This window comes from Taurulus bubalis (assembly GCF_910589615.1).
Source record: "Taurulus bubalis genome assembly, chromosome: 3".
NCBI classification, from domain to species: domain Eukaryota; kingdom Metazoa; phylum Chordata; class Actinopteri; order Perciformes; family Cottidae; genus Taurulus; species Taurulus bubalis.
In genome coordinates, this window is record NC_136591.1 from 42,275,962 (window position 1) to 42,290,836 (window position 14,875).

The following is a 14,875-nucleotide window of genomic DNA, read 5'->3' on the forward strand; positions in this document are numbered from 1 at the left end:
ACACACACACACACACACACACACACACACACACACACACACACATTCTCTGCATACTGACGCCTTAAACGTGTTGATCCTGAAATGAATGAGGTTTTTTAATAATAACTCTTATTATGAGCACAACAAAAAGAATGAATAATCAAATATTAATTGATTGATTTTTTTTTATGAGTGTGTGTGTCTAAAAAGTATAATCACATATAATACATATTATATGTTGAAGTATTAGTATTATGAAGATATATATCACTTTTAGACTCAACATATGTACAAATATAAATATATAAGGTAAAAGTACAAATACCACAGTGCAGATATACTTCACAACAAGTAAGAAGACTGGATTAATAATGTACCTTTAAAAAAAGTACTCATAAATCAGAGATTCTTGTAAAATACTGTACTATTTGTTTTTATCTCATAAAATATATGAAAGAGATTCTTAATGAGGTACTTTGTGTACTACTGGGTAGATTATAGTGCCGCTTCATATCCTATCATATACAGATATATCCTGTGTATAAAAGTAGGAGTAGATTTATAAAATCTAAGTTTACTGCACAAAGAGTACTTTAACTGCTGATAATACTGGTGGAGTATTAGTACATTCACTTTAATACTTTAATACTTCAAATAGAGAAAATAAAATGTTTTCCTTCGTAATAAAAACTCAAAGCTGTTGAAGTTCCAGATCCCAGAAAGTCGCTGTGCGGTTGTAAAGGGGAGGAGTTTGACCTTTGACCTCCAGACAGCTGCCGATGGGAGCAGACAGCTGAGTCTCCTGGAGACGAGCGGAGAGCTGTGTGAGGACGACGTGGTGCAACATGGACAACGGGGACAACCTCTTCCACCCCAGGTAGAGCTGCAAAGACACAAAGCTGCACTCCTTTTGTGTGTTTGTCGTACAAACACACTCCTTTTGTGTGTGTTTGTCGTACAAACACACTCCTTCAGAGGGTTTTAAAGGTTTGAGATTTTAAACTCCCACAGACGCAGAAACGTGTTTAAATTATTCATCGTTATGTTTTTATTACATTGTTGTAGATATTTTTCTCCTTATTTTCTATTCAGCGAAGACACTTTCACTTTGGAGCGTTTTATTGTTGTTGTTGTTGTTGTTGTTGTTGTTGTTGTTGTTGTTGTTGTTGTTGTTGGGGCAAAATCGAAATCAAAAACTTTCGTTTGATTAATTGTAATCAATGAAGTAGAGAATTGGTAAATCATTTTCTTTATAAGATGTGGTTCTCTTTTCTGTGTAAGTCACAGTTTTCTATGTTGTTTCCCTTAAAATCATGTTCTCTATTGTTATTTACTGTGTTTTTAATACTGTGTGTAATGTACTTCTACCTTTGTCAGAATTTCCATGTGATGCTACTTTACACTTTAATTATATTTTAATCAGAACTTTTGTAGTTTTTGCTCCACAGTTTTAGTCACTTTGCTGATTAATATTTTATGTATTATTTTGTTTACGTTAAACAGTTCATAAAATATAGATAAAACTAAATTAAATATAAAATGAAGGGAACTGTGAGTACTTACATTTTTCAGTGTTTTTCAACTGCAGTACTGCCACTCAGGTCTGAGTACTTCATCCACCAGCTGATGTTATTTATAGCAGGAGGTCTGACTGCAGCTGCTCGGTCGCTTTCTGCATTTCAGTGATTCAGCAGCTGCTGCCAGTGTGTGAACGTTACTGACATTGTGGGGACTCAACCACTACTCGAGGACACAAGGTCGGTCCCCACCAGGTCGAGCAGTTTCACGACGAATGAAGACTTCTGGTTTTGGGGCTAAGGTCTGGATCAGGTGGCAACCTCCAGTTCTGAAAAGTGAAGTCTATGCTTCATGTGTTAAAGCTGCATTCTCTCCCCTGACCACCAGGGGGCGACTCCTCTGGTTGTATAGAAGTCTATGCTTCATGTGTTAAAGCTGCATTCTCTCTCCTGACCACCAGGGGGTGACTCCTCTGGTTGTATAGAAGTCTATGCTTCATGTGTTAAAGCTGCATTCTCTCTCCTGACCACCAGGGGGCGACTCCTCTGGTTGTATAGAAGCCTATGCTTCTTGTGTTAAAGTTGTATTCTCTCTCCTGGCCACCAGGGGGCGACTCCTCTGGTTGTATAGAAGTCTATATAAATGACTCTGTTATGTTCATTTAGAGTCAAACAGACCATAAAGCAGGGGGCGCTTTAGGGCGGGGCTAGGAGGTGATTGACAGGTCTCTCCGTCGCTCCTCCTCGGTCCTTATAAGGTCACTTTTTTGTGTGTTTGTAAATGTAAACCAGACCAGTAGGCTGCTTTTCATCATGCAAATAGACTGGTTGTGTGTGGTGTGTGTGTGTGTGTGTGTGTGTGTGTGTGTGTGTGTGTGTGTGTGTGTGTGTGTGTGTGTGTGTGTGTGTAGTCCTTTGATGTGCGTTCCTTCATCCTAGATAACATCTTTCCAAACCTCAACGAGGCTCCTTCAGTGAGTTCTCAGTCTCTCTTCTTGTGGTGAAACTCATCTTTATTCTGAAATAAAAAAGTGTGTGTTGAGTTTTTGGGACTGGAGTATTGAAACAACGATGTAAAATACTGGAGCGTCTTCCTTCTGGGGTCCAAACAGTTAAACTGTGTTCGTCCTCAGCATGGCCGCCGCGCTCATGAAGCTGGACCCGGAGGACGGAGAGCAGATCATGGAGTACATCAAGACCCAGGCCCTGCTGCTGAGAGAGAAAGCACGTAAGAGCAACAACAACAACAACAACCTATAACCTGTAATCTATTAGCGTGGATAATTCTCAACTCTTTTGGTGTGAACGCAGCGTTAGTGTCCTTTAAGCTGCCCCCTGGTGGACGACGGTAAACTCTGTGCTCGTTTCAGTGCAGGGCGCCCCCTGGTGGACGACGGTAAACTCTGTGCTCGTTTCAGTGCAGGGCGCCCCCTGGTGGACGACGGTAACTCTGTGCTCGTTTTAGTGCTGCAGGCCTCAGTCAGAGACCAGAAGAAGCTGCTGGTGGAGAACGGGAAGCTGAAGAAAGACATCGAGCAGCTGAGGAGCCAACTGCAGGAGAGACAGAGGAGACGCACAGGTACACACACACACACACACACACACACACACACACACACACACACACACACACAACTTTTTTTTTAGACGTCCTCTTTCCATAATGTTGTCACTTTATTTTTAAATCCCAACCATTTTCATTCAAAAAAGACTAACTTTCATAAAAGTTCTCTCGTTCCAGTATGTCATTTCTTTCGAGCCGGTCCCCACATAGACAGGAATATAAACACACGACGACTGCAGATGGTTTTCTTGCCCACAGAGAACCTTTTAATCTAATAATAGCTTTATCAAGTCAAACCCGTTTGCAGATTGAACCAAAAGATTAAAACACACACCCAGATACATCAAATTAAATTCCTGCATCTTTCTCTCTCTTTCAGCGAAAGCTTTGCTCTCCCCGGCCCCGCCTCCTGCAAAAGTTGGCCCCGCCCCCACAACACCTGTCAATCAACCTGCTGGAGCCACAGCTTCAACCAATCCTCCTCCCGCCTCCTCACATGACCAGAGAGAGAGGCCGAGCAGGAGGAGGAGAGGGGAGAGGAAAGGTGAGATGGGGAAAGGGGGACGAAATGAGGAAAGGAAGGAAAAAAGAAAAGATGGAGGGAAGGAAGGAAGGAAGGAAAAGATGTACCCCTCTCTCTCTTTCCCAGCTCGTCCCACTTCTGACTCCCTCTCCTTGGGGGCGGAGCCTCGCGTCGACGTGTCACGACTGGACCTGCGTGTCGGACGGATCCTCAGCGTCCGGCGCCACCCGCTGGCCGAGGGCATGTCTGTCCAGGAAGTGGACGTCGGAGAGAACGGCCCCCGAATGGTCGTCAGCAAGCTGGGCGGGAAAACACAACTGGAGGAGGTATCATTCAAAATGTTACAACTTTATTATCAACGTGTTACAACTTTATTATCAAAATGTTACAACTTTATTATCAACGTGTTACAACTTTATTATCAAAATGTTACAACTTTATTATCAACGTGATGCAACCTATTATCAAAATGTTGCAACTTTATTATCAAAATGTTACAACTTTATTATCAAAATGTTACAACTTTATTATCAACGTGTTACAACTTTATTATCAAAATGTTACAACTTTATTATCAAAATGTTCCAACTTTATTATCAATGTGTTACAATCTATTATCAAAATGTTACAACTTTATTATCAAAATGTTACAACTTTATTATCAAAATGTTCCAACTTTATCATCAATGTGTTACAATCTATTATCAAAATGTTACAACTTTATTATCAAAATGTTACAACTTTATTATCAAGTTGTTCAATATGTTACAACTTTATTATCAAATTGTTCAAAATGTTACAACTTTATTATTAAAATGTTGCAACTTTATTATCAAAATGTTACAACTTTATTATCAAAATATTACAACTTTATTATCAAAATGTTATAACTTTATTATCAAAATGTTATAACTTTACTATCAACGTGTTAAAACTTTATTATCAAAATGTTACAACTTTATTATCAACGTGATACAACCTATTATCAAAATGTTACAACTTTATTATCAAAATGTTACAACTTTATTATCAAAATGCTACAACTTTATTATCAACGTGATACAACCTATTATCAAAATGTTACAACTTTATTATCAAAATGTTACAACTTTATTATCAACGTGTTACAATCTATTATCAAAATGTTGCAACTTTATTGTCAAAATGTTACAACTTTATTATCAAAATGCTACAACTTTATTATCAACGTGATACAACCTATTATCAAAATGTTACAACTTTATTATCAAAATGTTACAACTTTATTATCAACGTGTTACAACCTATTATCAAAATGTTGCAACTTTATTATCAAAATGTTACAACTTTATTATCAAAATGTTACAACTTTATTATCAACGTGTTACAACTTTATTATCAAAATGTTACAACTTTATTATCAAAATTTTACAACTTTATTATCAATGTGTTACAACCTATTATCAAAATGTTGCAACTTTATTATCAAAATGTTACAACTTTATTATCAAAATGTTACAACTTTATTATCAAGTTGTTCAATATGTTACAACTTTATTATCAAATTGTTCAAAATGTTACAACTTTATTATCAAAATGCTACAACTTTATTATCAAAATGTTACAACTTTATTATCAAAATATTACAATTTTATTATCAAAATGTTACAACTTTATTATCAAAATGTTATAACTTTATTATCAAAATGTTATAACTTTATTATCAAAATGTTACTACTTTATTATCAAAATGTTATAACTTTATTATCAAAATGTTATAACTTTACTATCAACGTGTTACAACTTTATTATCAAAATGTTACAACTTTGTTATCAAAATGTTACAACTTTATAATCAAAATGTTATAACTTTATTATCAAAATGTTATAACTTTATTATCAAAATGTTACTACTTTATTATCAAAATGTTACAACTTTATTATCAAAATGTTACAACTTTATTATCAAAATGTTATAACTTTATTATCAAAATGTTACAACTTTATTATCAAAATGTTACAACTTTATTATCAAAATGTTATAACTTTATTATCAATGTGTTACAACCTATTATCAAAATGTTGCAACTTTATTATCAAAATGTTTCAACTTTATTATCAAAATGTTGCAACTTTATTATCAAAATGTTACAACTTTATTATCAAAATGTTACAACTTTATTATCAACGTGCTACAACTTTATTATCAAAATGTTACAACTTTGTTATCAATGTGTTATAACCTATTATCAAAATGTTGCAACTTTATTATCAAAATGTTACAACTTTATTATCAAAATGTTGCAACTTTATTATCAAAATGTTATAACTTTATTATCAAAATGTTACAACTTTATTATCAAAATGTTATAACTTTATTATCAAAATGTTACTACTTTATTATCAAAATGTTATAACTTTATTATCAAAATGTTACAACTTTATTATCAAAATGTTGCAACTTTATTATCAAAATGTTATAACTTTATTATCAAAATGTTGCTACTTTATTATCAAAATGTCATAACTTTATTATCAAAATGTTATAACTTTACTATCAACGTGTTACAACTTTATTATCAAAATGTTACAACTTTGTTATCAAAATGTTACAACTTTATAATCAAAATGTTATAACTTTATTATCAAAATGTTATAACTTTATTATCAAAATGTTACTACTTTATTATCAAAATGTTACAACTTTATTATCAAAATGTTACAACTTTATTATCAAAATGTTATAACTTTATTATCAAAATGTTACAACTTTATTATCAAAATGTTACAACTTTATTATCAAAATGTTATAACTTTATTATCAATGTGTTACAACCTATTATCAAAATGTTGCAACTTTATTATCAAAATGTTTCAACTTCATTATCAAAATGTTGCAACTTTATTATCAAAATGTTACAACTTTATTATCAAAATGTTACAACTTTATTATCAACGTGCTACAACTTTATTATCAAAATGTTACAACTTTATTATCAATGTGTTATAACCTATTATCAAAATGTTGCAACTTTATTATCAAAATGTTACAACTTTATTATCAAAATGTTGCAACTTTATTATCAAAATGTTATAACTTTATTATCAAAATGTTACAACTTTATTATCAAAATGCTACAACTTTATTATCAAGTTGTTCAAAATGTTTCAACTTTATTATCAAATTGTTCAAAATGTTATAACTTTACTATCAACGTGTTACAACTTTATTATCAAAATGTTACAACTTTATTATCAACGTGTTACAACTTTATTATCAAAATGTTACAACTTTATTATCAAAATGTTACAACTTTATTATCAATGTGTTACAACCTATTCTCAAAATGTTGCAACTTTATTATCAAAATGTTACAACTTTATTATCAAAATGTTACAACTTTATTATCAAGTTGTTCAAAATGTTACAACTTTATTATCAAATTGTTCAAAATGTTACAACTTTATTATCAAAATGTTACAACTTTATTATCAAAATGTTCTAACTTTATTATCAAAATGTTACAACTTTATTATCAAAATGTTACAACTTTATTATCAAAATGTTACAACTTTATTATCAAAATGTTATAACTTTATTATCAATGTGTTACAACCTATTATCAAAATGTTGCAACTTTATTATCAAAATGTTACAACTTTATTATCAAAATGTTGCAACTTTATTATCAAAATGTTACAACTTTATTATCAACGTGCTACAACTTTATTTTCAAAATGTTACAACTTTATTATCAATGTGTTATAACCTATTATCAAAATGTTGCAACTTTATTATCAAAATGTTACAACTTTATTATCAAAATGTTGCAACTTTATTATCAAAATGTTATAACTTTATTATCAAAATGTTACAACTTTATTATCAAAATGCTACAACTTTATTATCAAGTTGTTCAAAATGTTTCAACTTTATTATCAAATTGTTCAAAATGTTACAACTTTATTATCAACGTGATACAACCTATTATCAAAATGTTACAACTTTATTATCAAAATGTTACAACTTTATTATCAAAATGTTACAACTTTATTATCAAAATGTTGCAACTTTATTATCAAAATGTTATAACTTAATTATCAAAATGTTACAACTTTATTATCAAAATGCTACAACTTTATTATCAAGTTGTTCAAAATGTTTCAACTTTATTATCAAATTGTTCAAAATGTTACAACTTTATTATCAACGTGATACAACCTATTATCAAAATGTTACAACTTTATTATCAAAATGTTATAACTTTATTATCAAAATGTCATAACTTTATTATCAAAATGTTATAACTTTATTATCAACGTGTTACAACTTTATTATCAAAATGTTACAACTTTATTATCAAATTGTTCAAAATGTTACAACTTTATTATCAAACATTTGGAACATTACGACTTTTTCTCCGCAATAATACAACGTTATTCTCAAATGACTACAATTATATTCTTGAAATAATTATAATAATAGAAGAATATTACTTTATTTCTTTCCTAGTATGTGCATTATCTTTTTCTTTTATCAATCCGTCTTATTAAATTAAAATAATTTCTGAAAACATATTTCCCCTCTCTCTCTCTGCAGCTACGGGGCGGTCTATCTGTGTTGCTCTGCAATGTCAAGGCCTGTAAGCTGAGGGGCGTGGTCTCCCAAGCCCGCCTCCTCTGTTGCTCTGCCTCTGACGACTGCACCGAGCTGTTGACCCCGCCCACAGGCTCCACCCCCGGAGACAGGGTCACCTTCCTCAACTACCCAGGTAACCATAAAATCCCCCCCACCGCCCCAGAAAACAGTGGTCTGTTCTCCGGGTGACCTCGACCCCCTGACTCTCTGTGTCCAGGTGAGCCGGACCGGGAGCTGCAGGCCAAGGACCGGGTCTGGGAGCGCCTGCAGCCGGACCTGCAGGTGGACTCGAGGGGCGTGGCCAACTACAAAGGCTGCGGCTTCGAGGTGAAGGGGAAGGGGCTGTGCAGGGCGCCCTCCTTCACCGCCGCCGCCATCAGGTAGACCACACCCGAGCACGGGATGGGCTTTTATTGTGAAAAGCCAGCTCCGCTGTGACTAGCTAGTTACTAGCCTCGCTAGTTAGCTGTTAGCTCACGAAAGAAGCTTTCATTGAAGTTGCATCACTGTTGTTTATTGATTAAAACATTTAAAACACAATCATCTGGTTCCTCGAGCGTTGATGTTCATGAAACTACTTTAACTTCACACAACATGAAGCAGAAAGAGAAGAGTTCATGTTCTCTAGTTTATTAAAATAAAACGTAATACATCCTGTAAACAGACATTGAGACTAATAATGTAATTCTCCAGGCTGACCTGACACTTTATAACATAGAGGTACTAGAACCATAAAGGGTTCTTTAGCTCTGTTTAATGAAGGGTCCACCTGCAACCCTTCTACTCTTTAGGGGTTCATCTAGAACCGTCATATTCTACCCCAGTGTTCCTCATGAAGGTTCTCTGATCTCAGACCTTCACGAACTCTTTTGGGTGAATCCTCCCGGCAGCTTGAGGATCACAGTGAGACCTCCGTCCTGAGCGCCAGCGCTCTGTGATGGTTCCCGGCCGAGAGGCGGAGCAGCCGCGCTCTCAGAGGCCGGCCCCTGACTGACGGCCAATCGCAGCTGTTGTCCAAGAACGAGACTCCTCCTCCCACCTCCTGAGCCAGAGCTCTCAGCCAATCGCTGGCCTGCGACAGGTAGTCCGACGGTTGAAGCCCCGCCTCCTTCAGGTGGTCGGCGTGCGTGAGAACGAGTAACGCGTGGCGACGCCACTCAGGACCGAAGAGGATCTGAGCGGCGAGAAAACACACGTGTGTGTGTGTGTGCATGTGTGTGTGCATGTGTGTGTGTATGTGTGCATGTGTGTGTGTATGTGTTTGTCTGTGTGTGTCTGTGTGTGTATGTGTGTGTATGTGTGTGTCTGTGTGTATGTGTGTGCGTGTATGTGTGTGTCTGTGTGTGTGTGTATGTGTGTGTATGTGTATGTATGCGTGTGTGTGTGTGTGTCTGTGTGTGTGTGTATGTGTGTGTGTGTGTGTGTGTGTGTATGTGTGTATGTGTGTGTATGTGTGTGTATGTGTGTCTGTGTGTGTCTGTGTGTGTGTATGTGTGTGTCTGTGTATGTATGCGTGTGTGTATGTGTGTGTCTGTGTATGTATGCGTGTGTGTGTCTGTGTGTGTGTATGTGTGTGTCTGTGTATGTATGCGTGTGTGTGTCTGTGTGTGTGTATGTGTGTGTCTGTGTATGTATGCGTGTGTGTGTCTGTGTGTGTGTATGTGTGTATGTGTGTGTGTGTGCGTCTGTGTGTGTGTCTGTGTGTGCGCGTGTCTGTGTGTGCGCGTCTGTGTGTGTGTGTGTCTGTGTGTGTCTGTGTGTGTGTGTGCGTGTCTGTGTGTGTGCGTCTGTGTGTGTGTGTACCTCCACCTGCTCCTCCAGGTGTGTGTTGTCGTGCGGCCGGTCAGCTCTCACAACGAGCACGAGCATGTGCACGCCCTCGGGGCAGAGCTCGCGCACGCTCTGTGGGCGGGGCAACGGAGGGGGCGTGTCCACCACTCTCAGCGTGAGGTCTGACTCCGCCCCCTGTCTTCGGAAAAACCTCCGGAAGTTTCGGCTGAGCAGCTGGTGCTCCGTCGTCACGCCGACGCCGGAAACGCAGACGCCGGTTTGGAATTCATCTCCACCTGATGAATAAAGTTTACAATGTTTACTGAGGGAATAAATCAAGTCATTTATATTGACTTCTATACAACCAGAGGAGTCGCCCCCTGGTGGTCAGGAGAGAGAATGCCGCTTTAACACATGAAGCATAGACTTCTATACAACCAGAGGAGTCGCCCCCTGGTGGTCAGGAGAGAGAATGCAGCTTTAACACATGAAGCATAGACTTCTATACAACCAGAGGAGTCGCCCCTTGGTGGTCAGGAGAGAGAATGCAGCTTTAACACATGAAGCATAGACTTCTATACAAGCAGAGGAGTCGCCCCCTGGTGGTCAGGAGAGAGAATGCAGCTTTTAAGGAGCTGCAGGTTCAACATGCTTGTTAGCTTGGTTGCTAACGAAAAGTTAGTATATAATAGTAAATGTGAGAGATTAAAATGTGTAATTTGGGTGTGGATGTACCGACCAATCAGCGCGTTCCCCACGGAGCTCCTCCCACTCTGCCTGTCGCCTAGCAACAGCACGTTCAGACTGAGCGCGTCCCGGTCGCCGTCATGACCCAAACCGCCGAGGATCCTGAGGAGGCTGCTGTTGAGATCCATGACAGGATGCCACGCAGCTGATTTGAATTAATTATTTTTTTAGAATTTAATACAATATTTTTGTAACACAGACAAACTTCAAATTCAATTCCAGTTACATATGCAATTTGTCAGGTTTGATGAAAGCTTTTTAATTTTTTTAAAAAAAATTTAATTTTAATATATATATATATATAGCTCACCCTGTAAGTCAAATATTGTAATCTTCTGAAATAATTAAAAACATTATAATAGTTCATCAGTTTCTTTATCCAACCTACAAGAGCACGTCTATTACGACACCATTAACAGACACGTGACTATCAGCGAAAGCAGTGACTTGAACATAAAACTGACATTCAGACGAAGTTCCTTCATAATAATAATCATAATAATAATCATAATCATAATAATAATAATAATAGTTATAATCAAACATATCTGCTGTTAAAGTACAAAACATGTAGACTGTAACGGCTGAAAAGAGCGACCTACCTGCTCTACTTCACCATCTACTTCCTGGTCTGTGTGTGTGTGTGTGTGTGTGTGTGTGTGTGTGTGTGTGTGTGTGTGTGTGTGTGTGTGTGTGTTTTCTGGTTAATTAATAACCCGTCCCATCTGCCCCTCGCTTTTATTATGCTGTAAAACTGACAAACATCCCGACACTTTAGATTTAAAGGGAAGTGTGTGTGTGTGTGTGTGTGTGTGTGTGTGTGTGTGTGTGTGTGTGTGTGTGTGTGTGTTATCACCATGAGGACAGAGATGCCCAGCAGCTACCAACCACAACATTCTCTCTCTCTTATCAGAAATTATGATAATAGTAATAATAACAACCATATTCGGTCATAAGCTTTGCTGAAAACTTTGAAGGATGAAAAGCCCTAGCAGCCAGGATGTCTCTCTGGTCGTGGTCGGGTGATGTCACTTCTTCTGACAGAACTCTGCTGCTGGACATCACATATGGTTGACTGTTGTCACGGAGACGTTTATCTGCACAGATGGGTTCACTTCCCCATCTTCATCTTCATCTTCATCTTCAAACGTCTGCTCTTCATCTGTTGTTCTTCTGCATCTGGATTTAGCCTCGATAGCTTAGCATAGCAGCCACCAATAAATAAACATATTTAAGATGAGAAATTCTTTCATAATAAAAACACAAGATCCCCCATATTAATAATAATAATAATAAAACTAACATTCCTCCACAATATGCAGGAAACAACTTATAGAAGAACTCTTTAGCACGGAAATCTGAGAGTTTGACTTCAGGAGGAAACGTTCCAGCTTCTGCTTCATCTTTTATTTTATTTAAAAGACTCTTCACATGCTGAAGGGTGTTGGTTCAGTTTTTACTTTGAGGAAAACTTTGCACGACAAAGTCTGACTTCATCTTTTCAGAATGTTACAGAAAATACATGAAAATAAGAAAACAACAACGTGAAGTGTTTGTTAGAGACATTCAGTTTAAACCAGGACTTTTGTTTTGAAAATCTGAATAAATATGTTGAAACAAAGTAACACAAAGTTCTTTATGTTGAAACAAAGTAACACAAAGTTCTTTATGTTGAAACACAGTAACACAAAGTTCTTTATGTCTAAACAAAGTAACACAACGTCGTTTATGTTGAAACAAAGTAACACAAAGTCGTTTATGTCTAAACAAAGTAACACAAAGTCCTTTATGTCTAAACAAAGTAACACAACGTCGTTTATGTTGAAACAAAGTAACACAAAGTTGTTTGTGTCTAAACAAAGTAACACAAAGTCCTTTATGTCTAAACAAAGTAACACAAAGTCCTTTATGTCTAAACAAAGTAACACAAAGTCCTTTATGTTGAAACAAAGTAACACAAAATCCTTTATGTTGAAACAAAGTAACACAAAATCCTTTATGTTGAAACAAAGTAACACAACGTCGTTTATGTTGAAACAAAGTAACACAAAGTCGTTTATGTTGAAACAAAGTAACACAACATCCTTTATGTTGAAACAAAGTAACACAAACTTGTTTATGTCTAAACAAAGTAACACAAACTTGTTTATGTCTAAACAAAGTAACACAAACTTGTTTATGTTGAAACAAAGTAACACAAAGTCGTTTATGTTGAAACAAAGTAACACAAAGTCGTTTATGTTGAAACACAGTAACACAACGTCGTTTATGTCTAAACAAAGTAACACAACGTCCTTTATGTTGAAACAAAGTAACACAAACTTGTTTGTGTCTAAACAAAGTAACACAAACTTGTTTATGTTGAAACAAAGTAACACAAAGTCCTTTATGTTGAAACAAAGTAACACAAACTTGTTTATGTTGAAACAAAGTAACACAAAGTCGTTTATGTTGAAACAAAGTAACACAAAGTCCTTTATGTTGAAACAAAGTAACACAAACTTGTTTATGTTGAAACAAAGTAACACAAAGTCGTTTATGTTGAAACAAAGTAACACAAAGTTGTTTGTGTCTAAACAAAGTAACACAACGTCGTTTATGTTGAAACAAAGTAACACAACGTCGTTTATGTTGAAACAAAGTAACACAAAAGTCTCTCTCTGTCTCTCTCTCTCTCTCTCTGTCTCTCTGTCTCTCTCTCTCTCTCTCTCTCTCTCTCTCTCTCTCCGTCTAGACGCCACACAGAGTTTCAGGTGAGTGAATGCGGCCCGACAGGAAGTTCATGAGCAGTGGGCCTGTTGTTTTTGGGGGCGGGGCTAATACAGGTGTGACCCCGCCCCACTGGCCTCGCTCTTCCTCCTCCTCAGATGTCCTGGCACACGTGGAGCCTCGCCTTGGAGGAAGAGGAGGAAGAGGAGGACTTTGCCGGCGAGGAGGACAGCGGCGACGTGTGCGGCGAGGAGTGGCGCGACGAGGACGCCGCCAACGAAGACGAGGAGGAAGAGCGGGCGGCGCCGGGCTCCCGCAGCGTCCGGCAGCCGAGCCCGGCGCCGCAGGGGCAGCGCTGGAACAGCTCCAGGCCGGGGGTCCCCTTCCGGCGCCGGTGTCGCGTGCAAACCTGTCCCCCCTGCAACACGGGTTTGCAGATGCGGGTCCAGAAGTGCCGGGCGCAGCACAGACCGGCGGAGCAGTCGGGGGAGCGCAGACACGGGTCGCCCACCTGACCTGAGACACACAGACCACGTCATGACAGGCACAGCTAGCGGCCAATCAGAAGCCTCGGTGCAGAGGGAGCGGCGTATTGGTGTAGAGAGAAAGCAGCAAACATTCTGTTTACCTAAACTACATGTGGGAGGAATCAACACTAAAAACGCTGTCATCAGCCAGACACTGTAAAAACTGACGGTCCTTGAACGCATCATGCGAGAACAGCGCTTTTGTAAAAATAGCTGGAGGAGAGAGGAGAGAGGAGATGAGATGAGGAGATGAGAGAGGAGAGAGGAGAGATGAGAGGAGATGAGAGAGGAGAGAAGGAGAGAGGAGATGAGAGGAGGAGAGAGGAGAAGAGAGAGGAGATGAGAGAGGAGATGAGAGGAGAGGAGATGAGGAGAGGAATGAGAGGACAAGAGAGAGGAGAGGAGATGAGGAGAGAAGGAGAGAGGAGATGAGAGGAGGAGTGAGGAGATGAGGAGAGGAGGAGTGAGGAGATGAGGAGAGGAGGAGAGAGGAGAGGAGATGAGGAGATGAGGAGAGGAAAGAAAGGACAAGAGAGAGGAGAGGAGATGAGGAGAGAGGAGAGAGGACAAGAGAGAGGAGAGGAGAGAGGAGATGAGGAGAGGAGAGAAGGAGAGAAGAGGAGAGGAGCAACATATGTTTCCAACATTAGTCAAACTTGTTGGATATTTATACATTGTATATGCTTGTTCCTTCATGTTTATGACTCGTGTCATATTCTAGTTCTACTTTAGTCCTCACGGTTCCGTTTGTGGGTTTTATCACAAAGAATCGTCTCTAAAAACCAAACGACGAGAAACAAAGAATCAACAATCAGTGGATTAATAAATAATGATGATGACTAAAGGAGCTCACCTTTGACCTCCGTCCTGCTCCTCTTCCTCCAGCCTCTGGACGCAGGGCGCTTCCCCCCCCTCAGG

General features: G+C 37.9%; 2 protein-coding genes across 2 annotated transcripts; one reads left to right on the forward strand and one right to left on the reverse strand.

The window, feature by feature from the left end:
- Window positions 1-738: 738 nt before the first annotated feature.
- Window positions 739-14,858, forward strand: LOC306733492 (aminoacyl tRNA synthase complex-interacting multifunctional protein 1-like). Its single transcript, XM_079214740.1, has 9 exons — window positions 739-859; window positions 2,633-2,727; window positions 2,965-3,078; window positions 3,443-3,607; window positions 3,713-3,912; window positions 8,166-8,337; window positions 8,422-8,584; window positions 13,456-13,474; window positions 13,589-14,858. Exons 1-9 carry the CDS (start codon window positions 828-830, stop codon window positions 13,943-13,945), a joined length of 1,317 nt encoding a protein of 438 aa, XP_079070866.1. The 5' UTR covers window positions 739-827; the 3' UTR covers window positions 13,946-14,858.
- On the reverse strand, window positions 9,103-10,849 carry LOC306733815 (GTPase IMAP family member GIMD1-like; the record flags this gene model as incomplete). Its single annotated transcript, XM_079215121.1, has 3 exons — window positions 9,103-9,378; window positions 10,008-10,270; window positions 10,714-10,849. The coding sequence occupies 3 exons, from the start codon at window positions 10,847-10,849 to the stop codon at window positions 9,103-9,105; spliced, it is 675 nt and encodes a 224-aa protein (XP_079071247.1).
- Window positions 14,859-14,875: the final 17 nt, after the last annotated feature.